The 10,679-nt window shown below is 46.9% G+C and overlaps 2 protein-coding genes across 2 annotated transcripts; both read right to left on the reverse strand.

Moving 5' to 3' along the window:
* Nucleotides 1–1,293: 1,293 nt before the first annotated feature.
* On the reverse strand, nt 1,294–2,554 carry LOC9313800 (UPF0481 protein At3g47200). Its single transcript, XM_021026889.1, has 2 exons — nt 2,100–2,554; nt 1,294–1,825 (listed from the first exon to the last, which is right to left on the reverse strand). Exons 1-2 carry the CDS (start codon nt 2,536–2,538, stop codon nt 1,401–1,403), a joined length of 864 nt encoding a protein of 287 aa, XP_020882548.1. The 5' UTR covers nt 2,539–2,554; the 3' UTR covers nt 1,294–1,400.
* Nucleotides 2,555–10,013: 7,459 nt separating this feature from the next.
* On the reverse strand, nt 10,014–10,679 carry LOC110228547 (UPF0481 protein At3g47200-like). The gene is made up of 2 exons (XM_021026219.1): nt 10,225–10,679; nt 10,014–10,152 (listed from the first exon to the last, which is right to left on the reverse strand). Exons 1-2 carry the CDS (start codon nt 10,605–10,607, stop codon nt 10,014–10,016), a joined length of 522 nt encoding a protein of 173 aa, XP_020881878.1. The 5' UTR covers nt 10,608–10,679.

Raw genomic sequence — 10,679 nt, forward strand, 5'->3', positions numbered from 1 at the left:
CGGGCTTGGGCTGTTACACATTTGGGAAACCATTTGTGTGGGAATTTGCTTGTTGGGCCAACCTTGGGCTCTGATACCATATTAGGAATGTGGCCTAACTTAACCCAAAAGCTAGCTCAAGAGTTAAAGATTGTCACATCCTTTATATACTACCCAAAGATCTTAATCCCAAGCAATGTGGGACTTTCTAATAGATTGGTGGCTTACATTTCTGTACTTGTTTGATCAGTAATGACAACAGCCAATGATTGGCATCTAATCATACTCATACATGTTGGATAATGCTTTGGCGAGCGATGTTTTCTTTGACTTTTCTTCTACATAATAGAAAGACTTTAATAAAAGTCTTTAATGTAATATATATATTTCTTAGAGTGAGATATTTATTTCATATTCAGACTCTTATTAAAAAAATTGGAAATGCTTTGTACTCTTATAGAAATACTATATACTACAACAGATTTTTCATTATTGACATTTGACAATGATTGATATTTGAATTATCCATATGAAAAAATCTATTTTTCTTTCGAGATGTCAATAGAAACAGCAAGTTTATAATTTCATAGCATGATTAACAACCGTACCGGACTATATAACAGTGATTAACATACCTCTATGTATTAATTGTTTGAAAAAGAAACCAAAACAAAAATAGAAATATATATATTGTCATCCTCTATATTTATTGCTTAAACGTTATATTCCCTTAATCCCTTGTACCCCTCAAGATAGGGTCGGGGAATATTCCAATTGAGATGTGTTATCAACCGTGGACATGGGAATTAAACTCGTCACATGGCACGACTTCACCATTCTCGAATGGATGATGGGGTGCTCTTATAGAAAGACTCCAAGAAATAGTGTTCAGACATGCCTTGAAAATCTTATTTTTAAAAACTATTATATTAAGACTTGAATATTCAAAACCTTATGCCTTAACAAAACTAGAATAGCTAAAAATAGTGTTCAGACATGCAAACCCAAAAGACTCCAAGAAAGTCAGTCATCTATAATATTTTATGACTTAAAAAATTGACGAGCCAAAAGATAGTGTTCAGACATGCAAACCCATTTCCAAGCATAGGGAGCCTAATCAGCCTCGACCCTGGTTTGGTAATTCTATAAATACTCTGTGTTTTTCTAACAAAAATTTTTCTTTTAATGGTTGGAACAATATTTACTACTTCTTAATATTCACTACGTCTAGGATATGGACGTCAAACAAATATAGTCCAAAATTAACATTTTAAAAATGTTTTCAATACACTAACTATTCAAAAATCCAAATTCTACAACCTCAATGTTTTATTTTGAATAGACGAAAATATAAAATGTTAAGAAAGCAAGAAAATACAAATCTTTGTAATTTAAATGAAAAATAAAAATAACAATGAAAGTTAAGAAAGTGGCTTATAATAAGCATAGACAGCAAACAAGCTTTGAAAGAATGTAAGAATTAGCAGAACAAGTGCAGCTGAAAAAGAGAAATATGCCCAAGGGTTATTGAAGTACTTTTGTCTTAAGGTAGCCTTCAAAGAGTTCCACTTACGACTATAATAACGGTTAACTTCGCCAGACAATTGAGATAGATAACCATCTTTTGGGTCAAAGATCCCTTCTTTACATAACCGGTTGAACAAATCTGCAACTTCAGAATCACTCCCTAGCCAATGCTCAATGATACCGTCATGGTGCAAGTAGCTAACATCTTGAGAAGAGTTTATTAGATTATCCATGAAGATTATGTAGGATGTTATGTTGTTGCTTGACTGTGTATGGCACTGCTCGAAAGCTATAAGATTTGAGAAAAGAGACTTGGTACCTACAAGAAACATGTGAGACCACGGTGTTTTAGTAAGTTTAAGGAGTTATGGGTTCTATACATAAATTTGGTTAGTGTACAAGAAAATAACATGACACTAGACTTTATGAGTGCAAGATACACCATTTTTCAGGAACTAGTAAGACATCAAATTCTAGCTTGTAACAAATATATTCTTTGTCAAACTGTAAGATCTTAAAGATAATGGATAGGAAAGGAAAATAGTTAAACATTTTGAGGAACTAATAGGAAAGTTGACCGGTTAAGTACTCACCGTCATGGATTAGTAGTTTGGGTATCTTTAGATAACCGTTTTTGAATTCAATATCCCAAAGCTGGCCGGTTTGTTTTCTCATGAACTTAACACCAGCGTCTCTTAGTTCTGTCACGCAATGTATCAGTTGTTGTTGCTTGTCCACCATCCTCATATCCTCATATGGAGTCCCCCGATTCGTTGTCTCACTAGATTGGATGAGACTTCGATGGAACACATCCAAGCAGTGCAACCCGCCATTGTCAGCCAGTTCATCGGATTTTTCCTGCGAGTCCAACGGGCTTTTTGATTTGGTCAGCGCCTCGCTTGTTGGCATTAGTGTTTTGAAGAACTGAACAGCAACATCTGCCACTATACCGGTTTGGTTCGGTGTACCGGGCTGTAGCCCTAATAACCGGTCGAGAATGAACAGAGGAAGTTGGTTTTCCAGCATTATCATGTCACGTTGAATCGAATGCATCAACCCTGTTGATCCTCAAAATCACACAAGTACGTATTCGAAGTCTTAAGGGTGAAAGAAGAATCTCTTATTTAATGACGAGCCGACGATTTCAAAAATAGACGAGCTAAAAACTGAGTATACGAGCCGAGCCGCAAAGTACTCTGACGGTTGTACGAAATTCTCTGTGAAAGCGGTTATTTCGGGATCCCTTTACAAACATTCTTTTTTGCTATTTATAGGATGCATGAGTAGGGTACACTGTGCGTGCGAAATGTCCTTTTTGCCCTTTGATCGGTGGAAAATCGGACTGGGCCTTTCTTGGGCTTTTCTGGGACTAAACTCTTAATGGGCCGGACCCTTAAAATCTGATTTTCGGCCCGTCTCGTCGAGTTGAAGGCCCAAGATGGGATTATGGGCCCGGGCCCATAATCTACCATCAACAGTAGCCCCCCAACCCTAGTGCGTAGCAAACGGCACGGCTAGGGTTGTAATCATTTCGTCGCCCCGGTTTGATTTCTTGCGTACGTCTTCGAGGCGCGTGTGATGAACGCCCTCTTCCGATTCGTCTACTGCTGCTCCCGAGGCCTCGATTATTGGGTCGCTTGCGTGTTGAAGGCGGCGAGGTCGTCTTGAACTCCAAGGACGTGATTGAGAGGCTTGAAGCTGATGCGGAAGAGCTTAAGAACGAGGTCAATGCGTTCGACATTGCCGAGCTGGAGGAAGGCTAGAATGACGTCGGAAATCTCTTCACGGGCTCTCTCGCTGCTGAGGAGTTTGCGCCTTCGGTTGAAGGTGTTGACGATGAAGTTTTTATGTTATTTTTTTTTAAGTTATTTGCCGCGTAGTCGGCTTTTGTAAGACTCTTGCCACTTCTGTTGGCTTTTCCTTTGTTGAATATCTATTTCGTTTGTTATCTTTTTCGTATGCCGTCGAGATCGTTCCGCGCAGGTTATTGAGGACGACCTCAATAACTTGGTCGATAATCGTGTTTGGGTTGGATCCAAGACACTCGGTGGTACGACCTACGAGGTCGTACCGCGCAAGTTATTGGGGACGACCTCAATAACTTGGTTGATAATCGTGTTTGGGTTGGATCCGAGACACTCGGTGGTACGACCTACGAGGTCGTACCGCGCAAGTTATTGGGGACGACCTCAATAACTTGGCCAATAATCGTGTTTGGGTTGGACCCAGAACAATTTTAGGTGCGACCTCCGGGGTCGGCTTATCCTGTTCGAATGATTAAAACGAGCGTGATTGCGAGTTCGGCCTCGGCTTACGTGACCAGTCGTTTTAATCGTGCGAGTATGGAACTCGGCTTTCGTTCGATTAGACACCGGGCCAGGGTGCTAACGTATTTCGTTTCGTTTGTCTTTAAAAAGATAGATTTTATTAATATTTGCAGCTGTGCCTCGTAAACGAGGCTGCCTACGTACCCTCTGATCGGAGGGATCAAGCCGCTCGTAGTTCACATTACATAGTGAGGCGTCGGTAAGGCCGAGCTCTCTTTTTTTTTTTTTTTTTTTTTTTTTTTTTTTTTAATAATAGTATCGCTTCAGATGCATCGAATTCCATGTGCGGGGGACTTCGACGCCGGACATTGTGAGGAGTTCGTAGTCTCCGGGTCGGACGATCTTCGATATCTGATAGGGACCTTCCCAATTCGCGCCTAGCTTCCCGGCGTTGAGTTCGGCCGTGTTTTCGAACACTTTTCTGAGGACGAGGTCTCCTTCGCTAAAATGCCGATTATGGACTTTCTTGTTGTAGTATTTCGCTGCGGCGAGTTGATAATTCTGGATTCGACATAGCGCGGTGTTGCGGTTTTCTTCCAGGTCGTCGAGACTGTGCCTCATCATTTCATCGTTGAGATCATTATTCTGTATCATCATGGAACGTCGGAGGCTCGTACACCCTACTTCGGTCGGGGCCATCGCTTCCATTCTGTAGGCTAATGAAAACGGAGTTTGTTCGGTGGCGCTGCGCGGGATCGTTCTGTATGACCATAGGACGCCGTCGAGTTCGTCTGCCCAGACTCCTTTTTTGGCTTCTAGCCGTTTCTTGAGTCCGGCGAGGATTGTTTTGTTTGTTGCCTCAGCCTGGCCGTTGCCTTGGGGGTAACGCGGTGTTGACTTGTTCAGACGAATTCTCCAGCTAGCGCAGAAATCTTCAAACTGTTGCGAAATAAACTGCGAGCCATTGTCCGTGATTATTTCGTACGGTAGGCCGTGCCGACAGATGATGTATTTCCAAACGAAGTTTTGTACGTCTTTGGCTTTGATCGTTGCATAGGATTCGGCTTCGACCCACTTGGTAAAGTAATCAGTCATGACGAGGATGAAGCGTTTTTGCCGCGAAGCTGGAAGTGGACCAACGACGTCCATGGCCCAACGCATGAAAGGGTATGGCGCGGCGCCAGCTTTCATCAGTTCGGTCGGCTGGTGGATGACGGGGGCACGCCGTTGGCATTGCTCGCACTTGAGCACGTAGTTTTTACAATCCGAGATCATCGTCGGCCAGTAGTAACCGAGCTTTCTGATTTTGAGTGCGAGAGATCGTCCTCCTGAGTGGTTTCCACCTGCTCCCTCGTGTGTTTCTTTCATGACTTCTGCCGCGTCCGCCTTATGGAGGCAGCTGAGCACTGCCCCAGAGGCATTGTACCGAAGTAAGCATTCGCGGTATAGAGCATATTTTGACGATTTGGCGCGTATACGCCGTGCTTCCCATTTGTCTACCGGAACCGTCCCATCTGACAGGAAATCGCGTATTTCAAGGCGCCAATCGTCGGGGTCGCTTATCGGATCTAGTGCGGCGCGGCTGCACACAAGGTTGATGGATTCGATCCCTTCAATGCTGGGGTGGTCGATGCTTTCGACTGGTATGACGCGGCGAAGGTCTGGGTCGGACGTTGAGGCTAGTGCTGCTAGGGCGTCTGCGGAAGCGTTATCTCCCTGTGGTATCTTGGTTAGCTCAAACTCTGTGAATTGTTTGGACAGACGCTGGACGACCTTGAGGTACGCGTCCATTCTATCATTTCTTGCTTCGTAGTCGCCGCTATATTGACTTGCTACGAGCTGTGAATCGATCAAGGCACGGAGTCGTCGGACGTTCATCCCAATTGCGAGTCGGAGTCCAGCGATGAGTGCTTCGTATTCGGCGACGTTGTTTGTCGCCGCGAATCGTAGCCGGAAGGACTGCTCCAACATTTCGCCGGTTGGGGACACGAGCCTGATGCTGACGCCCGATCCATGCGAAGAGGACGAACCGTCTGAATAGAGGGTCCAAGTACCATTCGTCTGATTGGTGTTTAGTGCGGTGTCGTCCGGGTCTATTACTGGTAACTCGACGATGAAGTCGGCGAGGACTTGAGATTTCATGGCTGGTCGAGCCCGGAAGTCGATATCGTATTCACTGAGTTCGACGGCCCACTTGGTCATCCTTCCAGACAGGCTCGGACTGTGTAACGCGGCTTTGATAGGTTGGTTTGTAAGCACCGCCACGGTATGAGACTGGAAGTAGGGACGCAACTTCCTTGCCGACGTAACGACTGCTAACGCAGCTTTTTCCATTGTAGGATAACGGACCTCGGCCTCGATTAGCGATTTACTTACATAGAAGATTGGTCTCTGTTCGCCGCGGTCGTCTCGTACTAATACCCCGCTGACGGCCCAACTTGATACATCTATGTATAAGAATAAAGTTTCACCGTTCTCAGGTTTTGCGAGTACCGGTGGCGTCGTTAGATATGTCTTAAGTTCGGCAAACGCTTTCTCGCTTGCGTCGTCCCAGGTAAACTTGTCTCTTCGCTTTAGGAGGTTGTAGAACGGCAAACATTTGTCCGTCGACCTCGAGATGAATCAATTGAGGGCCGCGATCCGGCCGGTCAACCGTTGTACTTCCTTGGCGTTTCTGGGAGAGGGTAACTCCAGTATAGCGCGAATTTGTTTTGGGTTGGCTTCTATCCCTCTCTTGGTGACGACGTAACCCAGGAACTCACCGGAAGTTACCGCAAACGTACACTTGGCCGGGTTTAACTTCATTTGGTATTTGTTTAGCACGTCGAAGCTTTGTCGGAGGTTCTGAACGTGGTCGTCAGCTTTCAATGACTTAACGAGCATGTCGTCGATGTAGACTTCAACAGTTCGGCCGAGCTGTTCAGCGAACATTTTGTTGACGAGGCGCTGATACGTTGCTCCGGCATTTTTCAGACCGAATGGCATTACCTTGTAGCAGTACGTTCCGCGATCGGTGATGAAGGACGTCTTTTCCTGATCGTCCTTATGCATGAGAATTTGGTTGTATCCAGAGAAAGCGTCCATGAACGATAGGAGCTCGTTCCCTGCTGTGGCTTCGACGAGCCGGTCGATATGCGGTAAAGGGTAGCTTTCTTTTGGACAGGCCTTGTTCAGATCAGTGAAGTCGATGCACACTCGCCACTTACCGTTTTTCTTTTTGACTACGACGGGATTTGCCAACCACTCTGGATATCGGACTTCGATGATGGAGCCGGCGCCTAGTAGCTTTTCGACCTCGTCATTTACTGCTTTGGCTCGTTCCGGACCCAATTTGCGTCTTTTCTGCTTCACAGGTTTGAATGTCGGATCGACGCCTAGCTCGTGGGACGTTATCGATGGGTTGATTCCAGGCATGTCCTCAACGCTCCAAGCGAAGGTTGACGAATTCTCTTTGAGGAGGGCCACAAGGGCCGCTTTGATTTCTGGACTAATTTCAGCTCCGATGCCGACGCACCGCAGTGGATCCGACGCGTCGATATTCACAAGTTCCGTCCGACTTAGTTCCGATTCCTCGTAGGATTTGCCTGGTGCCTTTGCTACAGCGGAGCGGGGCGCGGGCTCCTCTTTCTTTGGTTGCTATAATTTCTTTTCGGCGCGGTTCTTGTGTTCGATCAGGAAACACGTCCGCGCTACTTGCTGATTTCCTTTGAGAGTAAAGATTCCCTGATGAGTAGGAAACTTGACGCACTGGTGGTAGGTGGACGCGACGGCCTGCATTTGATGAAGCCACGGCGTCCCCAAGATTACATTATATATCGTCGGTTTATCGATGACAACGAACTTAACCCAGGCGATCGTTCCGCCAACAAATGTGGGTAGTTTGATGGTGCCGAGAGACATGATGAAATCGCCATCGAACCCAGCCAATGGTCGAGAACGCGGCTTTATACACCGGTCAGCTACGTTCATCGCGGTGAGGGTGTCTTTAAAGATTAGGTCGACTGAGCTGCCTGTATCAATCATGACGCGCGTAACTCGGCTATCGCTGACGATTAGCTCGACAACCAACGGATCGTTGTGGGGGAGATCGACTCCGACGAGGTTGTCTTTCGTGAAAGAAATGGGTTCGATCTCCACGGAAGGTTGGCTCGGCGCTACTGGCCACGTCTCCATCATTTCGGCTTTCTTTCGACACTGCTTGATTGAACGGACCGAATCGTTGCAATTTTGAAGACCGCCCATGATCATATGGATTTGTCGAACGACAGCGGGGGCGTCGGCGACAGCTTTGCCATGGCGTTGTCTTTTGGCCGAATCGTTTGCTTGATCGTCGCCTCCAGCTGCTCCGTCGGCTCGATCCTGGAGGAATTGCCGAGCAGTGGCCTCGTTTCGTTTTTGGTTTTTATTGCTCCCTTGGGCTCGGTCACATTCGATGGTGATGCCGCCGCTCTTATGCTTAGCCATGAGGAGTCCTTGCAGGTAGCGACAGTCTTCCGTCGCGTGAGCCTTGCTTTTATGATACTCGCAATACACCGGCCCGGTAGTAATGGCATCGGTATCTCTTGCCCATTTGTTCCATTGTTTGGGCGCCGTGTCTTCACTATTTATGACGAATGTGGCCGGCTTTCTTCCTTGGCTCGTATTGCGGTCGAGGTGCTGTCTTGGCTCCGCAGGTTTTACCACAGGAGCTTCTTTCGGCGCCGATGCCTTTGTTACTCCGTGCTTTCGTGACAGAATGAGCCGTTCCTCCTCTAATTCGATGTACCTCGTTGCTCTATGAAGTGCGTCCTCGAGCGTGTTCGGGACATGGAGCGTGATATCGTCCCTAAACCTAGAATCGTACCACACTGCGTTGCGCAGAGCTACGATTGCGGCTTCATCTGGGACGACGATCCGGGTAATGACGTCCTTGAAACGGTCGATAAATAACCGGAGCGACTCCGTGGGTCCTTGCGCAAGGGACCACAGGTCGGCATTGGTTGTCTGGTTCTGTATGAGCGGCGAGTAATGCTTGAGAAACGTTACGGACAATTCACGATAACTGCTGATTGAGTTCGGCTTAAGTCTTGAGAACCAGTTGAGGGCGGCACCGATTAGATGCTCGGTGAAAATCTGGCATTGTCCTGCTTCGAAGTTCTCGTCGGTTAGTTCGGCTCGGTTGATCGCGATGCCGAATGATGTCAGGAATTCTTTTGGATCGCCCTTTCCGTTATAGGGCTCGAGCTTTATCTTTTGGCGCCCTCGGAGTGAGACGCTGGTTATTCTTCGAGTGAAAGGAGTTTGCTGCGTTTCTTCAAGGACGCGGTCGAGTTCCGGTGCGGCACTTGTGGCCTTATGAACCTTTGTGTTCATTTCCTGGACAATGCGTCGCAGTTCGGCGAGCTCTAGGTCTCGGGTATTTTTGCTTGACGAAGTGACAGGATGGATTTGCCGGGTCGGCACTTGGTTTCCTTGAACGGATCGCACACCTTGCATCTGACTTGCACTTAGGCGATTGATTTCATCCTGAGCGCAAGCTTGGGCTGCTGCCAGAGATTCAAGTCGCACGTTCGTCCTGGCTTCTTGCTGGCTCAGGTGCGTGAGGATGTTTTGAAGCAGGTCGTCCGGTTCGCTGCGGTCCTGACTTCTTTGGTTCGTCCCGGCTCTAGTGTTAACCTGCGGGTTCGTCATGTTACGCCCGTTCGAGGGAGTTATCTGAGCATCATGATGTGGTGCAGGGTGCGGTCCGATAGCTGCCGCAGTAGGTCCTTCCGGCGTCGGAGGTAGCGAAGGCGGTGCGGCTGCGGGCGTGCATGCTTCTCCTCCCGAGCTGGAGGCACTTGCGCCGAGTGCGTTGTGGAATGCGTCTGTCATCTTTGCTGTTTCGTCGGTTCGTAGTTATGAGAGAAATTTTCGAGCTTTTCCCCTACCTGGCGCGCCAACTGTTGATCCTCAAAATCACACAAGTACGTATTCGAAGTCTTAAGGGTGAAAGAAGAATCTCTTATTTAATGACGAGCCGACGATTTCAAAAATAGACGAGCTAAAAACTGAGTATACGAGCCGAGCCGCAAAGTACTCTGACGGTTGTACGAAATTCTCTGTGAAAGCGGTTATTTCGGGATCCCTTTACAAACATTCTTTTTTGCTATTTATAGGATGCATGAGTAGGGTACACTGTGCGTGCGAAATGTCCTTTTTGCCCTTTGGTCGGTGGAAAATCGGACTGGGCCTTTCTTGGGCTTTTCTGGGACTAAACTCTTAATGGGCCGGACCCTTAAAATCTGATTTTCGGCCCGTCTCGTCGAGTTGAAGGCCCAAGATGGGATTATGGGCCCGGGCCCATAATCTACCATCAACAAACCCTCGCTTAGCGAAAACCGGATCGTTTTGTGCATATCTATTCAGCACACAACAGAGTCAATAGTTTTAGCAATAAAGGAGATCACCGGATAAAATTAGTCAGGCTTACCCGATTTTCTGGAATCCTTGAGCTATTCCCTTGAAGAGCTCGAGAACGAAACAGCCATCAAGAACAAGCATTTCGGTGAACTCATTACTATTCTTCATATCAATGGGACCTTGGTAGCAAGCACGAGCCTCCTCCTCGAGCTCTTTCATGGCGTCAATATACATTTCGATGTTGTGCTTGGTACGTGCCATGACCATATTGACGGCCCGCCACTTGTGGCGCTCCATGGGCAGGAGATGTTCCTTGCCATGGTGGTATGGACCAATAGAGACAGTTTGAGGTAAGTAAGACTTCTTGTCGTTCTCTTGAAGATAAAAGGGAACTCTGTAGATACAGAGCTTTTCCCAGCAATTTGTTGCATCGTATCTAAGTGCTTGCTCCATCTTGTCCTTGATCGAGATCACCCATTCTTCTCGTGTCTCTCTTGGCTTCTCTTCTTTTACTTCGATCTTACC

This window comes from Arabidopsis lyrata, assembly GCF_000004255.2.
Source record: "Arabidopsis lyrata subsp. lyrata unplaced genomic scaffold ARALYscaffold_5, whole genome shotgun sequence".
Lineage (NCBI taxonomy): Eukaryota > Viridiplantae > Streptophyta > Magnoliopsida > Brassicales > Brassicaceae > Arabidopsis > Arabidopsis lyrata.

What these genes read in the sequence shown, in the direction of transcription:
- LOC9313800 (XM_021026889.1), bottom strand. Translation starts at nt 2,538, where the DNA reads ATGATAATGCTGGAAAACCAACTTCCTCTGTTCATTCTCGACCGGTTA. An exon ending in CAAACTACTAATCCATGACG is followed by an intron (nt 1,826 to 2,099) that starts GTGAGTACTTAA and finishes TGTTTCTTGTAG; the next exon opens with GTACCAAGTCTCTTTTCTCA.
- LOC110228547 (XM_021026219.1), bottom strand. Translation starts at nt 10,607, where the DNA reads ATGGAGCAAGCACTTAGATACGATGCAACAAATTGCTGGGAAAAGCTC. An exon ending in CAAGGATTCCAGAAAATCGG is followed by an intron (nt 10,153 to 10,224) that starts GTAAGCCTGACT and finishes TGTGCTGAATAG; the next exon opens with ATATGCACAAAACGATCCGG.